This window comes from Falco rusticolus, chromosome 9, assembly GCF_015220075.1.
Source record: "Falco rusticolus isolate bFalRus1 chromosome 9, bFalRus1.pri, whole genome shotgun sequence".
NCBI classification, from domain to species: domain Eukaryota; kingdom Metazoa; phylum Chordata; class Aves; order Falconiformes; family Falconidae; genus Falco; species Falco rusticolus.
Window position 1 is genome coordinate 33284755 of NC_051195.1, and position 19785 is coordinate 33304539.

The 19785-nt window shown below is 50.9% G+C and overlaps 1 protein-coding gene across 1 annotated transcript; it reads left to right on the plus strand.

Moving 5' to 3' along the window:
- Positions 1-318: 318 nt before the first annotated feature.
- Positions 319-17541, plus strand: DUSP5 (dual specificity phosphatase 5). The gene is made up of 4 exons (XM_037400887.1): positions 319-7962; positions 12203-12345; positions 13616-13835; positions 15933-17541. Exons 1-4 carry the CDS (start codon positions 7569-7571, stop codon positions 16331-16333), a joined length of 1158 nt encoding a protein of 385 aa, XP_037256784.1. The 5' UTR covers positions 319-7568; the 3' UTR covers positions 16334-17541.
- Positions 17542-19785: the final 2244 nt, after the last annotated feature.

Consider the following 19785-nt stretch of genomic DNA (forward strand, 5'->3'; position numbering starts at 1 on the left):
ATCTGGTAGCCACAGGCTATAATAAGGTAGCCCTAGAGGTCCTCCACCATGAGCAGTCCCTGTCAGAAGGGGCATTTCCCAGGCTTAACTTGGGAAGGACTAGGGAAAGGGCCTGGCTTGTAATTTTTTTCTTTTTAATTAAACAAGAGTCTTAATAAACCTGGAAATCCCCCTTTTAAATTTGATGCACCAGCCCCCTCCAGGCCCCCACGCCCTCAGGGAGGAAGTCATAGGAAGTGAAATTAAAGGCACCTGCAGCTGAGGGAGCAGATGGGGACCCAAGGCCTGCATGCGCCTCTGTAAGCCAAAGCATCAGCTGAAGGAGCTCCTTTGAAAGTAAGCCCAGATAGGAATGGCCTCTTTCTCAGAGGAGACCACCCTTTCCCAGGAACACCAGCTAAATAAAAGACAACCTTGTCTGTACCTATGAGGGCTTGCTGGGGGTGCAGCCTGCAAACCAAGCAGCAAGGCAATTTCTGTTGCAAGAGTTCCTGTACAACAGACCGTTTGCCATATCTCAGAGGAAATCAGCTATGTCACCCCACGGGCTCTTTTCTGCCAGTAGGAAACCCTGGTGAAGACTTGTACTATAAGCAGCAGCATTGTATTGGGAAGAGTTTCCAATACAGCATTGACTCAAAAGAAGCCTTTGTGTTTGATAATATCCATACAAATCATCATTCAGGCCCTGCTGGTCTCAGATCATGCCCTTCCTAGAGGACAAAGGTGAGCAAACACATGGCAGGTATCATCCAATTTTTTTAACTCTCCTATTTTTAAATTAACAGCATTTTTGTTAGTATCTACTTCCACATTTACTTCAGTTTAAATATAGCTATGTGTTTTTTAGGATTAACATATGATACCCTCTTACTTTGCCTGTGAAATACAGGGGAGGAATGTAGTCCTACTGGTATGGAAGGGTTTGGTGCACAGAATGAAAACTATAATGGGCTGAAAGTGATGGGGAAGTTTTATTTTACAAAGATGCTCAAGTGGGCTATGCTGTCAAAAGGACACAATGTCGAAGCCACATCCTGCCGACATGGCTAATCCATAAAAGAGCTTTCAGTGTTTTCCCTTGTAGTAACAGCTTTAAATTTTAATAAGCTGTAGTGTACTTTCACCGGATGTCATAAGCTGATACAAAGTTTAAATGGGGTTAAGTAAGTAGGAGCCTAGGAGAAAGAAACATAAAAGATGTAAAGTATTTCCTTTTTACAAGTTTATTTTGCTAGGTTTGTTTTGGGAAAAAATATTTAATTCAAATTATTTTTTTCTTCTCTGGATGATTCAGATGTCAGGGGAGGAAGACAACACTTGAAGTAACCATAGAGCAACTTCAGCTGAAAGGACACTCGGTAAAAATAAAGAAATTAATCAAGTTATTAATTCAGGTTACATTGTCATTTAACACATTTTAGGGTAGTTACCAAGTCACCAACTTGTGTGTCTGAACGTGACCCCACAAGCCTGTAACACAAGGATTTGTAGGAAGACCCCTTGAAAGGTCATCCAGCCCACCCCTGTGCCAGGGCAGAACTGACTCTGTCTTCCCAGACAGGCTTTTGTTCAGCCTGTTCTTGGAGCCCTCAGCGGTGGAGAACCGCAGCCTGCTGTGGCCAGCAACCCCAGCACCCACGCTCTGCTGCTGAGAAGCTTCCCTCCACCTACAGCAGATGTGCCTTCCTTTGCTTTAAGCCCATTACCCCTCGTGTTACAGCTGGTGAAAGAGGTCTGGTTTATCTCCTTCCCCTCCACAGCTCTGGGTGGCACATCTGCTGTCACCACAGCCTCCCCCTGCCCACCGACCCCAGCCACTTCCCCCTTTCCCCACAGCTGCTTTCTAGATACTCTGCGACAGACCCAAACACCGTCCAGAAATACCATTTAGGGTGATATCCAGAGGGCAGACTGAAGCCTAGATCTACTTTTTCTGTTCTTTGCAAAGATGGGATAAAGAGCTTTTTGGGCATGGGATGTGCAATGCCAAGAGAGGGAGTTCATAGTCTGCATCGTGACCCACTGCTCACCCTGCCTGTACCATGCCTGGGGACCCCTGAAAACAAGCATGGGCTATGGGGTGAAGGGTTTTTTTTTTTGCTACTGGCAATGCTGTAGAAAACAGAGGTGTAATGTTTTTTTATTGAATGTGTTGATTTTTTGTTTGCTTATATCTGTGTAGCCCACTGAAATGGTTCCAAAACATTCTCAGCTAAAAGCATGAGCTGCTCCATTTTGAGCTTAAAAAAGTCATTTCTGTACCCAGGAGCTGTACTCATTCTCTGTGAAGTGGGCATAGTAACACGCACTGTGCAGTGGATTATATTTATGTGACTATACCCTCTAGGCAACAACCTGGTGCTTAAAGAGATGAGTCAGTCAGACAGACCAAGGCAGAGGGAATCAGATGCAGCAATGATCAAACTTAGCTTCCAGAAGATCTGGACCAAAGTAACCAGTGTTTCTCCAAGATACGCTTGTCCTAATAGCCAATTAAACGCACATGTAAGGATGTTTTATGTCATTTGATGGCTCCCCACAGTCTAAAGAAGCAGTAACCACACACAAGGACTAGGATTTGCAGCACGAGAGGCTGGCTGGGTACCGATGGGCAGGAATAAGCTGGGAGATGCGAGTGAAAACCGAGCCGGACTGACGATGGCTGTTGTAGCAAGGGCAGATCTACTGGTGCGGAATAGGAGCGGATTCCTGGGAAATACATCCGGGAAAAGGGAAGAGATGGGATGAGTAAGGCAAGAAATGCGTGCGGGGAAATGGCAGCAGGAAGAGGAAAGAACAAATGAGAACTGGCAAGTTGATAAAGGAACAAAAGGGCTTTGTCTCACATTAAAGGCAGCTAACTACACAAATCATTTTCCCATGTAAGCAATTACTGCAGCTACCCCAGGGATAGTATGTGGCTGCAAATGGGAACATGGGTTCTTTACATTCATAACTGGGTCTGGCAAGTGCTCCGTCAATATGGCTCATGATGCTCTGGGCCATGTCAGACAAGCAGAGAAACTGAAACTTGATTGTGCAGATAGCTGGAATCCCTGTTTTAAAAATTGCTTGTCCATCTGTACACAGGAGTAAGTCATCAGCTAATGGAACAGAAAGAACAGTGACTTCTAAAAGGAGACAGGAGGTTTGGTTTATTCCTCTTTTGCTCCTGACAGCAGCTGACAGCAGCTTGCAGCAGTTGCTGGAGTCACGTAGGCATGAGTCAGGTAAAAATCAGACGTAAATCTGAGATTCCCTTTCAGCCTGATTTTCAGAAGTGCTGAGCGCAGGCAACTCCCATTCAAGCCAACGCACCGTTTAGCTTAAATCTATTTTACGACAGCAGACCTGGGAATATAAACCAGGTCTGAGAGACACTGGGGCCACAATAAACCAAAATTCAGTTGGTTCTTCCCAGTTGTATAGGTTGTGGCATGCATTTTTTTCTAATTCTTTGGGAATAGTCACTTATGATTATGGATTTGTTACTGAATATCGATTTAAAGCAAAACCTGTATGAACTCTTCTTTAATCAAAATACCCAAGCAGTTACTACCTTTCTTTTAGCTTTCTGGGGGAAGAAAAAAAGATTCCAGCGTAACATCAGATCATACCTATGGGGCTGCAAGGGGAAAGGGGGGTCATGCTGCAGAATCTGTCTGATAGTGCTTTTCACCCTCTAGAATCAGCTTTTAGCAACGGGTTGCTCTGATGAAAGAGAGAAATTTGCAACAAGGCTAATGTTCCAATCTGTTTTGTTAGACTTTGTCTCCAGAGTGACCAAGTCATGACACCGATGGGGTCTCAGCATGACAATATCCTTTGCCACTGCTCAGCTGCCCTTTAGCCCTGGGCATAAATTAACCTGTCTTCCAGCTCCCCATTTACCAGCACAAACTTATCTCACTGCTTGTGCTGTAAGTGTTTTGACATCAGCCACTCCAGAATTAGGAGCTGATGTTATGGAAATCTTAATAACATTAAAGAAATGTCAACCCATCTTCTCTGCTGTCTTGTGCTATGCTTTGTTCGTCTGAGGAATTTCTTGCGTTTCACAACCAACCAGAGGATGTGGGTTCAGGACTGTGCCCTGGCAGGGATATGATGCAGCCTAAGCCCCAGCCCTAGGACTCTACAGCATTTAGGTTACTCTGTACCATCTCCCTGACATATCTCCTGAGTGACCCTTGATCTGCCTTCCCCTCAGTCTCCTTTCAAGCAGTGAGAGAGCTGGTTTTCTCTTACCTTTGTCCAGCTGAGGTTTGGGGTTAACTCTTCGGGGCGACAAGCCCATTTGTAGGACCCAGCACAGGGCATTCCTCATCTCAGCTCAGGCAACTCGAGCCCTACAAACCTGGCTCATCTTGTTGCTTTTGCCTCCCAAGAAATTACATTCATTTATTCACCCAAGCCCCTTGTTAAAGCTTCTTTTGGGTTTTATTGTCTCCAACAGGCATACGTTCACCCCATGAAAAATACAGCTATATTTAGGCTGAAGTAAATGTGGAAGTAAATCCTAACAAAAATGCCATTCATTTTGCTCTTGAGCAATGCCTGCTGGATACTGTCCCATGGATGCTGTACCCTGGGAGCTTTTACATGGGGGTGAGGGGGTGTACATCAGTGTCCCCAGCTGCAGCGAGAAAGTTTCCCTTTACAGCACCAAGAACAGGCAGAAACAAAGCGCCCGGAGGAGGTGGGGAGGGGAGAAGGGAAGAATGAGTTAGGTTAGGGGAAATACAGCCTGGAAGAAAAGGAAAGGAACAGCTGATCTGAAAGCCCTGATAAAAGCCTGAGACAAAGGACAAACAAGCCTGGGAGATTATCAAGGGGAAGCGGGAGGAGGAGCAGAAAGATGCAGCAGAACCTAAGAGGGAATGATGTAAAGTGCTGCAGGGAGGAGGGGAGTTTCCTACCTAAAGCAGAAGGTTTAAGTTGCTCAACCACCTCCACTTACAGGAATCGAGCCCCTTTCTCCCTTCTGGCTGGGAGCACCTGACAAACGAAGGAGCTGCTCCAGCAAGGAAAAGCATCCGTGTCCATCCCACAGCCCTGACAGCATCAGCCCTGATTGCTCATCTGTTTCAAAGTACAACCAAGTCATTTCGCTGGTGGGCAGAGAAGTCAGGGACACTCTGCATCCAGCACCCTGCAGCAGAGGAAGCATTAGTACAGCTGCTGTTAGCCTTGTTATTTTCTTCTAATAAAAAGGTGGTCATGACTCACTCCATTAAGAAACAAAAGCAGAGCTGTAATCTACTGAAAGGCAGTTGTTTGGATGCTCAGCATTAGGTGTGTAAAAGAAGGAAGGTCAGCTGCCGGTCAGGTCAGTGATATATGCACCCCACTGCCAGTACAGGCCAAACTGCAGGTATTCCCCTGAGAGTTTATTTTCTGGGCTGGTATGATTTGCCCTCTCCTCCAGCCTAGCACTTCAGCCAGGAGTTGGGGGGACAAAAAGCTCTTTCCCACCCCTTCACATTTCACTTGGGTTTCCTGAGAGGAAATGATGCTCTCCTGCGGCTGCACTGGCCCCCTCCTTCCTCCCAGGAGGGGAGCATGCTAGCATCTGCCTACAGTCCCTCTTCCCCTCTCTGTGCCGCACTGGGACCAGTTCTCCAGCTGGGCTGTTACTGGGGGCCAAGCCCCGAGGGAGCCAGGCTACTTCTCAGGGAGGAAGAAGCGGCTCCTGAAGCTGGGGGCTGGGAGGCAGGAAAGGCAGGTTGTGTCCAGGCGGTGCGGAGGTTTCCTGTGTGAGCGGGAACAAGTCACTGTGCCCCTGCCTGTGCTAGATTCCCCACCTAGTGAAAAATAAAGGGGAAGACTTGGCCCGCGCATGGGATGATGTGAAGGTTTTCGGTACAGCTGTGGCAATGCTCGTGGTGGAGATCCAGTTCTGGCAGGGACTGTGCTGGCACATGGGGACGTCTAACCCAGCCATGCAGCTCTGGCAATGCCCAGCTGCCTCCCAGGGCGGTGCAGAAGCAGGGAAGGAGCTGGGCTGCCATGACGGCGGTGGCCAGCTGAAGACAAACACCCACGCTAAGACACTCAGCGAACATCTGCCCCTACCCACAAGCTACTCCTATTTTTGTTCCGTCTCGTACCCTGACTGACTCAGAGGAGGGGAGCCAGGTTGGAAGGAGCCAGCCAGGGGCTGCAGAGGGGTTCAAAGAGGAAGAGGAGGAAGAGGTGCTTCAAAACCAGTAGCTGCCATTCTTTCAATCAGCTTGAACATTTTCTTCGCAGTGTCTCGTTCATGCTTCTGTTTCAGCTGCAGGCAATCCGTGGCAGGGATGGCACTTCCTGCCTGCTATTGAGGTGAACATACTTTCAGGGCACCATCAGAATAAATGACACCCTACTCTTAGACAGCTCCACTGTAATCTGTCCGAACTGTAATGAGCTTGGCTGAAGCTCATCCTTTTGCCTAACTTCTTCCAGGAATTTCCAGTTCTCATTTTGGTCACTTTGCAAAACTTATCTACAAGGAAAGGGCAAGTGCCAAATTTCCTAATTCCTGTGCGTCTTGTTGTCGTCGTGAGTTCTGGACACTGGCACAGACTGAGCTTTGTAGTGTAACTCTCGCAGGACCTTGAGGCACAGTCTTACAGCTTAGAAGTCTTCTGCAAGGAAAGGGACACAAGACGACCCCCCAAAAGAGCCATGGCAGCAATTTTTCTGTTGCAGGGATGCTCCCATCCCTGACACCCTCCTCTCCAGAGCATTCATTAGTTCTGCAGAAATAGCACCTCTTGTTTTGTCCCAAGTTACTGATCGTTTGCTCCTTTGCTGCGAGGCTGGGGGCCAGGTACCCACATCCTCGGGGATGTTCCCCAGGCAGTCCACGCCTGTCACTCGGCCGATGCAAACTGCGGCCCGGGGAGGTGACCCGGCTCCTGCCGAGGGGATCTAGAAGCAGGCAGCCCCCGTCCCCTGGGTGGCAGTGCCCTGGCAGGCAGCCCTGCCCGCGCTCAGGCTTTGCCGGGGGTGAGGGCGTACACAGCGAGGGGGAGATTAATGGGAACTGAAACCCCCTTTGCAACCTGGCGTGTGAAACCTGCCCCAGCGCTGCACCCCCGCCCCCGGCGCGCTTCCCGGCTCTCCTCGCTGGCTGGGGGGGGCGCGGTGATGCTGGGATGAGCCTCAGGCCGATGACTGGAGAATTTTTGCGGCGTTTTTCAGCTTCCTCTGCCTCCGAGCCTGACTAACGCTGCCTGCGCGGCCGCGGCCCCCGCCCGCTGCCGGGGAGGGAGGGGATCCCCGCCAGGGGGCGGGGCGCCGGCCGGCGCGGGGCGGGGAATGCCCATGTTTGGAAGGCGGGCGCGTCACTCCCCTTATATGGGCAGTGTCGTCAGGGCCCGGCCTCCCATTCATATAAATGCCCGGTGGCGGCGGCCGGGATTCCCTGCCCGGGCTCGCCGCGGTGCCTCCGTCCCTCTCGCGCCGCCGCCGGCCGAGCCCCCGCGGCTCCGCGCTACCCCCGGCATCCCCGGCGGGCGCCTTCCTGCCGCTCTTCCCGCTCCTGCCCCGGCTGCGGCTGGGCGTGACCCACGGCCGGCATGAAAGTCACGTCCCTCGACTGCCGCCAGCTGAGGAAGCTCCTGCGGAAGGAGCCCTCCCGCTGCCTGGTGCTGGACTGCCGGCCCTACCTGTCCTACTCGGCCTCTTGCCTCCGCGGCTCGCTCAACGTCAACCTCAACTCGGTGGTGATGCGGCGGGCCCGTGGCGGGGCCGTGCCGCTCCACTTCGTGGTACCCGATGCGGCAGCCCGCGCCCGGCTGCTGCTGGGCGGCGAGGGGGCGGCGGGGGCCGCCCGGCTGGCGGCCGTGGTGGTGCTGGACCAGGGCACGGGGCACTGGCAGAAGCTGAAGAAGGACAGCACGGCCCAGATCGTCCTCAACGCCCTGCTCTCCAGCCTGCCGGAGGCCGGGGCCAGGGTCTGCTTCCTGAAAGGTGAGAGGGGCGGCGGGCAAGGGGGGCCGGGGTTGGGGGAAGCGGCGCGGATCGACCCTCAAAGCCTCCCGGTGGCGGCGGCCGGCGGCGCTCCCGTCCGCCACCAGCGTCCCTCAGTTAACCTGATTATTGGTGGAGGACAGGGAGGTAACGCCGGGATTTCGTTTCTTTTCCACCCACTGGAAATAAATCCCGGATAGACTCTGCGGGCTGAGCCGAAATGCCTTTCCGCTCACCCCCGCCGCGCGTTTAAGAGGCTGATGGAACGCAAAGAATATTAGGGAAGAAGAGCAGAAGTTGCAGATAGTCAAAGGGAGAGGGGGGGCAGAGAGACCGGGGCTGCGTGGAAAACGAAATGGGCCTGACAGATGAGAGAGAGCCGAGGCCACCGTTTCTTGCTCTCCGCCCGGTGGTGACACGGGGCGGCCCTGACCCCGGGGCTGGGTACCCGCCGCTCCTCCCGGGGCGGAGAGGCTCCCCCCGTCGCCGGGCATACCGGGACCGGTAGGGGAAACCCGCAGCCGAAACTCCGGGGCTTGTCGCGGGACGAGTATTTTATACAGCCGTTTAATTACGGTTCTTTGTTTTCCTTCCGTGTAACCCGGGGATAATAAAACGATTTAAAAAAGAGCAGCCCGCCCTTCCCCTGTCCTCCCCTCCTTTCTCCTAGCAGTGCCTTTGTCCGTTTGCCCTCCCTGTTTTCTCAGCCCCATCGTGCGCCCCCGCGGAGGGGGCAGTGCCCGGCCCGGGGGCTCCCTCCCCAACCCCGCACACCCGGCTGCCGGGGCCACGCCGCAGTAGGGGTCTCTGCACACCCTCCCTCGCCATAGCCTCAGGCTATAAATGCAGGAGAAAACCAGGCGGTGTCTCTTGAATAAACTCTGCCCCCGTGCCCTCATCGGCCAGGGTTAATTCACTTTTATTAAGCCTTCCATCACGCTAGTTTTGTCCTGATGTGCCCAGTTTCTGCCTGCTAACGAGCAGTGCCCGCAGGGCATCCTCGCCGGGGCAGAGGCACCTCCCGCCCGGGTACCGCCCGGTGCCGAGGGGGGACCCCCAGGGCGGTTTGCCCCCAGCCTGGCTCTGTGCGGGCACCCCCAGCCTGCCTGGGAGTCGGGCAGGCGCCCCAAAAGCGGCGCTAGCGCTGCTGCGAGGCAGGGATACCTGCATTGTGGGGGGCCAACCAAATCTTTGGGGTCCTCATTAAAGCAGAGTTGAAGAAACATCTGCAAGGGCACGCTGGGAAGTCTGTGGCCAACCAGGGGCTGAATTAAGCTCTGCTGACTCTCAGCCCGCTCGTTCAGCCACAAGATCGTCCTTCCCTCCTCTATGTAGCAGCCCCAAGCTTTGAAGTGGTGACTGTGGCTGTGGGCAGTTTATCTGGGGTGGGGGGCTGAGGTAGGCTTTGCTTTGTACCTTTTGTGTGTTGCAAAGTGTCTTATCTTAAAAGCCTGACTATTTGAGGCTTAAAAAAAGATAGCTCCTTAATGGATGGGAAAGCTTCCTCGGTTTTCTGCTGCTGTTCCCCTTTGTTGGATGGTCTCAGGGTGGCAGGATCAGGCCCATGAAGTCGGCAGCTCTGTTTCAGATCTGGTGTGGCCAGAGGAGCTGGTGACTCAGTGGGCAGCACTGCTGATTCACTGGGGCCATGGACCCCCAGGAAGCTGTTGCAGTCTAGGGGAAGATCTCTGACACGTTGGGGATATAAATCACCCTGAAGCACTGGGCACTGGCCAGGAGAAAGGGTTCTTTGGGGGTCTGTAGCACCCACTTTGTAAATAATGGGCTGTAAAACCACCAGGAAAAAAAGCTCCTTGAGGTTCCCCCTTATACTCCTGCTCTCCCTGGATGTGGGGGAGCTGGGAGGAGGTGTTGGCTACTTAAGGGTTAAGGTGGTCGGTCTCGCCTCAGAAGCTGCAGAGGTAGGATATGAACAGGTCACCAAGCCTCCTGGGGATCTGGCCCCAGGTAGGGTGGCTAGTGCAGAGCCGTCGCAAGCCAAGTTGCATGCCAGGCCCCATTCCTTCCCTTGTTTTCTGGCTTCCAAGGGTTTCGTGTGTCTTATCTTTCATCTGTGTAGGTGCAGTTTCATTCTGGGTGAGCTCAGCCCCAGCATGGAGAGAGTGCTTGTGTGGTGGGGGGAGAGCTTGCAGAAATATAAAATAATCCTCCCTGGGTGCTGACAAGGATTCTATTATTTATTGATTGAAACCGAAGCGCAGCACAGCTCTCTGTGATGAGCAATCCAGTATTTGCAGAAATGACCTCAGGGAAGCTAGGTTGAGTGGGGAGGGGGAAGAGAGGAGATTGCTGGAGGATGGGATGAGGAGGTGACTCACTTTAAGAATGGTCTGCAAATATCCTGATCCCTAAGGCTTGTAATTAACCATTCAGCAGCTGCATGTGTTAGCTGCCCCAGAGACATGAGACATGCATGTCTGTCTGAACACACATGCTGATTTGGCTCCTGTGGATTTCTGCGTTCATTCAAGAGTAAAACCAACACAGGACGTAAATGGGGATAGTGGCTATTTATATAAACTGGACATCTTTTTCCTATGTGATGGCAGTGGTTGGGGGGCAAAGGGGAGCTAAAGTCAGCTACGCAAAATGAGGATTTAGAAGCCCACACCACAAAGGGCAGTTGGAGATGAGGAGAGCAGAGGAGTCTGGAGAGTTGCTTGTGTGTGTTGGCTTTTCAGACTGCAAGTTGTTGGGGATATCAATTTATCAACCCAGTTGTTGGGGATATCCGTTTTATTAATCCCCCTTATGGTCTCCATGGTCACTTGGCTGCTTATCCCACTGCCTCGTGCTGCGAGCTCTGGGGTGAGCTGGCTGAATGTGGCTGGGGAGTAGGAGGAAAGGTGCAGGTACCCTGTGCCAGTTGACTGCAAAGTCACCCTCCTGCCCTCCGTCATGGAAAACAGACTTTCATCATGTTCAGTGAGCTTTGGATTGTGCCAGCCACTTGCAACATGAGGACCCCACGGTAGGACTGAGTGGGTGACAGTAGCACGTCATGAATTTGAGCATACATCTGCTCAAACACCACAAACAAATGCGACACCGGCATTACAGGGCTGAAATGTCAGTGGTAGCTGTACCAGGCAGCCCTGGCAGCGAGGGTGGCGGGGGCCCTGTGGCCGCTCAGATCTTCGGCGCTTCCTTTGTTTCGAAACCCTTGCACCAGGGCACCCACACCAACACCGCTTATCAGGGCGAAACAGTTGCAGGTGAATGAATCGCATTGGAGCGTTTGCTTTCTGAGCCTTGTTTACTTGAAGGCGGTGCTCAGGATTATTGAATCTAGCTGTTCAAGAGCTTTCACGGTGCCTTTCTGTTCTGAAAAAGCACAGGTGGCAGACATGTGGCACACCACATACATTTCCAGGCTGCTTCTGCTACCTGACTTATTCATGTTCATTTTGGAGATTGTGTGCTCCTCTGCAGTGTATTCTCAGCCTGGAAACAGGCAACGATTTAGCTGACGACAAACTTTGAGTAACAATGTAATAATAGGATTAATTCCTTTTCATTAGCAGCGCACTGAATGAAACAAATGCAGTACTTAACCATGCAGAATAGCTCATGTGGGGCTATTCAGTTGTCAAATGCTGTCACAGGATTTCATTAAGTTTTATAGCTGTTATTTAATAGAATGGTTTCAGTGGGGTTGTCTTCGTTACCTCGCTGTCTTGTGCATTGTGGTGATTAATGACAGTTGCAAGCATCCCACTCTTGGTTTGTCCATTCAAAAATGCAAATAAAATATTTCTTATGTTGTCACAGCCTATATAGTAATGACAGATTTAGAGAAGATGACTCTGGCGTACAGATATCTGAGTCTCAAACACTGGAAATAGTGCTTACATAAAACCTGGGGGAGGGAGTTTAATTGCTGCTGTACTGGGCTGGGGTTAATGGTTGCCAGACTCAACAGAATTACATTTGCTAGCAGTTTTAATCTGGATCCACTGGCTTTTGGCAAGTTAATAATTGTCAGTGGTATCGGAGGTTTTTCTTCAGGTGCCCAAAGCCTTTTAGACAGACCCATTTCCCCAGGCGAGCGCTATCATGCACTAACCCCCCTGGGGCCCATCGCTGTGCAGCACCAGCACTACCCCACTGTGTTGCAAGCACTGGAGCTTCATTTCTCTACCACATTTAATTAAACCAGTTTTTGGAAGTGCAAATACTAATGTTAGGTGTTTTGTTTTGTTTTCTTGCCCTTCCCTAGGGGGATATGAAACCTTTAACTCGCAATATCCTGAGTGCTGCGTGGATGGAAAACTCATTTCCCCAGAGAGGACCGAGGCAGAGAGAAACCTCGCTGGCCACTGTGAGAAGCAGTGTGCCAACCACAAACCCGCTTATGACCAGGTGTGTGTCCCAGCTGTGGTGGGTGACCTTCCCCTTGGGTCTTCTCCCTCCTGCCACTGGACTTTGTTAGAAGCTGGCAGGGTGCTGGTGGCCCTCATGCTGCACAGACCGTCAATAAGCTGTCGCAGTCCTGGCTGGCAGCCTGTGTGTCGAACAAGGGGCCCTGTGTGTGCTGCTGGTCAGCATCACCTCTTGCCTGGCTCCAAAATTAGGCAACAGAAGAAGGAAACCCACCCTATCTGGCCCTAAAACTGTACTTGTGACCCGTCTTTATCACACAGTCAGGCAGTGTGAACCATGAGGAAGGAAACTGGCGGAGGGGGCTGGGGCTGTGGGGCCACTTTGAGAAGAGGCGGCATCTCTCGACAGCCACCTTTGGGCAGGGGGAGCGGGGTTTCCACAGGGGAAGTCATCTTGTGCCTGCCTGGCCCAGGGAACGCGTGTGCCCTGAGATGTCACCTGCGGTCGGGTGCTTCCGCCAGGATGCACGTTCCCTGGCGCTGGGGGAGCCCCCGAGCGATGCCCCTCTGCCCCCCTGGGAGCGCCTCCCACGCCAGGCGGTCCTGGCTGTCCCCTGTGCGTGGGCATGCAGCTCACAGCTGGGGGCTGGTAGCAGCTCTTGCGCATCATGGAAAGTTACCTGCGGTCTCCAAAACCCTTGTGTCAGGTGGTGACTTTTTTTTTTCTTTTGCGGTCTTGTCACCCAGCCTTTGTTTGTGCTGAGGAAGGAGGAACCGAGATGACATTTTGGGGCAGATGACGCAGAGGGTGCTGCACCCTAGGGAGGTGTGGGGAGACGGGGAGCCTTGTTCCAATTTTTTTGCTTTGCTTCACCTCTGGAGATGTGAGTGTAGGGGCTGAGCCCTGGGCTAAGCTAGAGCAGCCTCTTCCTCCATCCTCTTCCTCCCTGCTCAGCTACAGCTCGCCACCTCACCCATATTTCAGAAAAGCCTCAGAGGGGGCAGGCCTCACATATGAAAACACTTCAGGTGCACCCCAAGGGGGCAGCGCTTTAAAGAAAGCCAGGGATATCCTGCATGCAAGTGGGCTGAATCTGACTTTGTACCTCACAGATGTGGACAAGAAAATGAAAACCTTTCCTGTGTGGGCTTTGCCATTGCAGTGGTTCACTGACTGGCAGCAATGGGGTCCAAAAACACCAGGGATGGAGGGAGCGGGCGTCCACACAGGCTCCCTTGCCCCTCTCTCAAGTATCAGGACTCAAATGCCCTTGAAAAGGAGTTACATGTTTCTGTTCCTTCTCTTCCAGGGTGGTCCAGTTGAAATCCTGCCTTTTCTCTACCTTGGCAGTGCCTATCACGCTTCCAAGTGCGAGTTTCTTGCCAACCTGCACATCACAGCCCTGCTTAATGTCTCCAGGAAAAGCTCTGAGTCCTTCAAAGACCAGTATTGCTACAAGTGGATCCCAGTGGAGGACAGTCACACGGCAGACATCAGCTCACACTTCCAGGAAGCCATTGACTTCATCGGTAGGTCCAAATTAACAAACATCCAAATCTTCATGTCTTTTAATTTATTTTAAAATACATGTTGGTGGGAAGGACACATTATTTTATGTTCCTAGATGTCACAGCAAAAGTTTAAGCTCCCTTCCTTCCCCAGCATCTCTCCTGGCAGAGGGATTTCTGTGAGGAAGGTAGGAGGAGCAAGGTCTCTGTCCCTCTGTCCAGGCTGGAAGGCTAGGGAAGGAAAATCCTCCTCTTGACTGCTGTCAGGCAGACAGGGCAGTGAGCTGGTCAGCTTTATTTTCTCTTCAAAGCAAGTATAGGTGTAACTTCAGCATGACAGGGTGTGAAGAAGCGTGATTGAATAACACCAAAGTCTATTGATTCTTGTAAAGGAAAAAACAACATTGGTTCCTTGGACTTGCATGGCAGACCCTGTAAAAGCCAGGTGAAGCAGAGTCAGCTTATCTCAGGACAGCAAGGCAATATCCTGAAGTCAGGGTCTTAGAAATCCAGTGTCTCCCCTTATCACAGAGCTCTTTCCATAACTCCTTTTGATCATGCTGGCTATCTCACCCTTGAATCAAATACCCCAATACATAAAAAACGAGGAGGCCATCCCCTCCCAAACCTTCTTGGGTAGGTGAGCAGCACACCAGCTGGGCCAGGCAGCGCAAGGGAGAGGCTCCTGCCTGAGAGGCACAGGGTGGGTTAGTGGGGTGGAATAGCTTGAGCCTGGGTGGAGATGGTGTTGAAATCAGTGCTGTTACTCTCCAGGAACATTTGTGAGAGAAACAAAACGTAACTCCAGTTACAGACCAGCTGACATTGCTCAGCTGAGTTTGAGTCCTTCAACAGTGCAGGCAAAATTACAAACACTTCACCTGAGGGTGCTCTCTGAACCCTACCCCATAAGAGGCTTCTTACAGCTTTTGGGGAAAATGGTAGTTCACAGCACTCTTCTGTCCTATCCCCAACCCCTTCAGATAGTAGTTGAGTCATTTGACAATTTCCCAGATTTTGAGGATGACTTTAGTTTTCACTTTCTTTTAAATTGGGTGTGTGGTGTAGATGCTGGGGATGACTCAAATCCACGTCTTATTTTGTGCAGTAGTTATATTTAACTGGTCATGGTGGCACCAGTCCCCCGGCAGACAATTGAAGACAGGCAAATGATAACTTGCTCAGCTCTGTGTTGTTTCACTGAGCGCTACACTCAGCGCAGTTACCCATAAATTGGAGCTTGAACATATTGCTCAAGTCAATAAAGCAGAGAACATCTATTTTTGAACTGTATTTTTGTGTGGAAAGGACTTATTTTAAGCACATTCTCTTTAATCTAATAACAATCATTGTGTTGTGTGAGTAACCACAGTGGCTCCTGTTGTGTAAAATGGGTGCTTTGCATAAGCCTTTTATATCCTGACTTAAGTCCAAGCATCCTTTGACCAGGCTGTAATTAGCAACTGCCTACCAGTTCTTGTGTGCTTTGTGGTGAGGCCCCAGGGAGTGAGCTCAGCCTCTCCACCCAAGGGTACCCACCAAGGGCTCAACTCCTGGTACTGCTGCCAGTTGCTGCTTACTGGCCAAGCAGGGAGTTAGGTCGGGACTTTATAGAAAAGAAAAGTTCTGGTTTTCCTAGCAAAGCTGATGAGAAAGCAGTCTGTAGCTTTTGGAAGACCTGACGTTGGGAGGGTTAGCCAGGCTAGGCTTGGGTCAGAACTTTGAGCCACAGACAGAGAAATGCAGGTACAGCAAACACAAGCATTGCCCAGATACCTGATCTGTCTCACAATGCCCTGCAAAATCAGCTGTTCCAAAGAGAAATAGACACATGGGAATGAGACAGGGAAGGACTTTCCTGAAAAATACAGAAAGAACCAAATTGGGATCCACAGATTCTGAAACCTCTTGTCATCTGCAGCTCTGCTCCATCTCAGGCTGGGTTTTGTCCCCCTTCTTTTTTAATCTGTTACCCTTAGTAGCCAACAGAAGAGCAAACCTCTCCTTGCTGGTGGACTGGCTGTGTGCCACGCTCCACCTCCAGTGCTGGGTGCATGTTGCAGTGTGCTCTCCATCCCCAATGACAACTGATGTCTACAATGACTTTTTTTCCCCTAGATTATGTCAGACGAACGGGGGGAAAGATCCTGGTGCACTGTGAAGCAGGGATTTCACGCTCTCCCACCATCTGCATGGCATATCTCATGAAGACAAAGAAGCTGTGCCTGGAGGAAGCCTTTGACTACATCAAGCAGCGCCGGAGCCTGATCTCACCAAACTTTGGCTTCATGGGCCAGTTGCTACAATATGAGTCTGAGATCTTGTCTTCCACTCCCAGCCCCGCCGTCGCCTCGTGCAAACGAGAAGCTGCGTCTTTCTTTGCGGAAGAACTGACGTTGGGCAAAAACTTTGAAGGCTCATGCTTTGCCTTTCCTACCTCAGTGCTGAGTTCTGTGCCCATCCACTCTCCTGTCCACCAGCTGAAACTCAACCCAATGACAGCATCTTCGTCCTGCTGAACACCCTGGGAGACTGGAGCTGGTGTGGTCCTCTGATCTGAACTGTGACCCCAAGAAGAACATTTCATGAACGTGCAATAGAGAAACCTCGACTTAGTCTGGGATGGAATGGTTGTCATGGGTCATACATCCCATATGCTGTGACTGTAAGACACAAGTGCTCTAAATGTGGCAGGTTTTTTGAACTTTTATTGTCCTTTTTTAAAAAAAGTGCTTTTTTAGGTTTTTATCCACAGAGTGTGCACCCACTACTGTATTTTCAGATCCCTGGGGAGCAATGAGAAATCCATTTAGTATGTTCTCAGTTCCCATATCCTTCCCTTTTTATTTTTGAAAAGACCCTTATTTAAAGTTTCAAGCAATAAACAGCAGCAGCAGGGAAGAAAGCAAAACAAAAAGCACGACCTTTGCAACTGCAGAGGTGGTGGGAGTGAGTATCTGTTCTGCTTTCTCTCTGGCTTTTCTCCTTTCCTCTCCTGTGTCATGTTTCAGGGAGCAAAGGGCTGGGGTGAGGGAGGGAGCTCCTTTCCCAGGACACTGTTGCACAACCAGGTGAAAATCCCCTCTCCTCCAGTCTCCCAAGTGTCAGGAGTTGACCACAGTGTAACTGGATACCAAACCAGACCATGGATCCATTCAGGTGTGGCATTTCCTGTGCTTCTGCATTTGCCTTTGTACTGGATGTGCTTTTAGCTAAAGCAGGGGACTTAGCGGAAGCCATCAGGCTACCCTGCTGAGCTATTATCCTCCCATCTGTTAGAGAAGAACAGCCCTAGAATACTTGAATGTGTCCACAACCCTCATCAGAATTACTTCCCATCAGATAATACTGTAACTGCTGGATTTTACACCAAAAAAAAAAACCAACCCTGACAAGCTCAGCTCCAAGGCAACTCTTCCACTACCCCTTCCCAAGTGTTCCCAATGTGTATCGTGTGTGGTCAAGTGGTCTTGTTCAGTGTTACGTGGCTTGCTTAGCATGTGTGGTCACCTAGCCAGCCTTTGTCTGTGAAAACTGGTTTCTCTCTCGCTCTTATGGGCTTCTGTGTCTGCAGGGAGCTCAGAATGAGCAGGTCTCTTTGTCTGTTGACCTTTTTATTTTTTTTTTTAATATGTATGGGAAATGGCAATAATTTCCAGGAGATCTCGTGAATGTGAAAGAAAACCTGCAATGGTTTTTATGGCGTGTACAAAATAATAAAGGAAAAGTCAGGAAAAGAAAGTTGTTTGTTGTACTTGGGGTGAGCTGCAAAAGTGCTCCAGCAGAGCTTGGTGATGGGAGAGGTCACCTGAGAAAAACACCATGGCCCAAAAATGGTGTTAAGGAGGTTGAAGAGGGGGGTAAGTAACAGTGGGCTCTGTGCTGGAACTGTCCAAGGTGCATCTCTATGGAGGGCAGAAGGTGAGGGGGAGGATTGTTTTAAACAGGATGATATGAGTCACGGTGGTGTCACTTCCCAGCAGCCTGTAGGCACTTCTGTTTTGATTCACGCACCTTTTACATGAGATCTGCCATGTTGCTGAAGATGAAAATCTGAACTAGGCACGGCCCCCACTTCCCTCCTAAGCACATGCCATGGGATGTTGCATGCCTTGGTGTGACACCCATGGGCGGCCTGTGGCATGCTAGGGACCTGGGCATGTGGGTAATGCTCATCTTTTCCACATTTTTTTTTTTTAATGAAAAAAATAATTTCAAGTGCCAGCACCTCTGAACTATTTCATACCCCTTTTTGGCTGGGAGTTTTAAGCTCTTTCTGGCTCATCACTGCAGCACATTTATAATCTGTGTTTCCAAGTTATCGAGTCAAAATTTATGGTAGATGTCTGGTTACCAAGTCTCTGTGCCCTGTGGGGCTTATCAATGTGTAGCTTCTTACCCCCAGGGAAGCAAATATGACAGGTGAGAAGCTTTCATTGGAGATGAGCCTTGGATTTCTTCCCTGTGTCAGGGACCTGGCAGCAGCCCTGCCTGGGCTCTGGAAAACCTGAACATGGGAACCAGCAGCCAGGGAGGTGAAGCAGGTGATCTAGTAAGAGCAGCTCAATTAATTTTCTGAAAGATCTGACTGCTCCCCTTGGGGAACTCTGGAAAGTGCTCTCAGCTTCCACAAGCACCCAGGCAGAAAGGCTGCTAGGCTTAGTGAGAGTGGTTGCATCCTGAGCATGGAGGCCTACAGCCTTGACAGAAACAGAGCAGCCAAAGATGCTTGTTAAAGCAGCATAAAACTCCTGGGGGAAGGACCAGCTTAGTTTCTCAAGTATAAGGAAGCTGAAACCCCCTGCAGAGCCGGTGATGTTTGCCACGGGAACCTGAAGAGCATAAGGCAGTGGGCTGAAGGGGTTAAGGGAGGGACTGCTGGCTTTGGCAAATTTGACCACAGCAGCTGGAAAAGATCACAGGCCAGGTGGAGGAGCTGAGTATTTAGCAGAGAGGGAAGGCAGCTGCTCTGGTTTTGGAGTGGGGCTCTGATCCCAAGCTTTAGCACAGCGTGTTGGTGGATAGCGTTGGCAGAGATGCTGGGGTGGGATTCAGCGAGGATGGAGGGCCAGAGCCCTGCGGGAGCCTGAAGAGGAGTTGTCATGCCTGTGCACAGGAGCCTGAGGTTTGCGCTCCTGCCCAGGGCACCATTCCCCTCTGCTTGGCTGGTCCCAACCCACAGGAGGAAGACCCAGCATCCAGGATAGTGGGATGTGCTCCCATGCTCGTGCTGGTGCCTGCTTTGCTGTTTCAGTGCTAATGTAAGACCTCTGCCCCCAGCTCAGCTCCCCCCTTGGCCACTTCAGCAGATCCCACCTCACTGAGGGGATATCACAGCCATCTGACTGCAGGGCTCTGGGTGAGAGTATGTGCTCTCCTCCCTCTCTGGCCACCCTGCTCCTATGGGCAGGGAGGAGCTGAGGACCTAAGCACCAGTGTGTGAAGGTGAGTGTGACAAATCAGGATGGCACCTACCTGGGAGATGGGGGTATGTGAGTCTGAACCCTCATGGGCAGGGCAGGAACCCTGGTTTTTTGCTTCCACACACCAGCACACAGTAGTTACCTCCATCCTTACAGAAAGGAACAGCCCTGACAGTGTTTTGTAGCTTATTTGAGCAAATTCACCAGACTGGGCAGGGTAGAAGATTTAGGGGGTTATTTTATAGCTGAACTGGCTGGTTCCATGTGCCTGTGTCCATCTGCCAGCTAACCCTGGAATAGGGATCTCAGAAAAAAAGTTTTGATGGGAAGTAGATCTATGTAGCTGTAACACCAAGAGGAAGGCTATAGCCAGATGCTTTCAGACAGCAGAAAAGATGAGCAAGGGAAAGATGCCAGGAATGCTGTACCCTTAGGCAAAGCTTTGATTAGAGTTTATCCCATATGATACCTGAATCCAGAGAAGAACCATCACAGAAAAGAGGATTTTGCAGGTTCTGCTGCCCATCAAAGTGCTGGTTCAGGGCTGT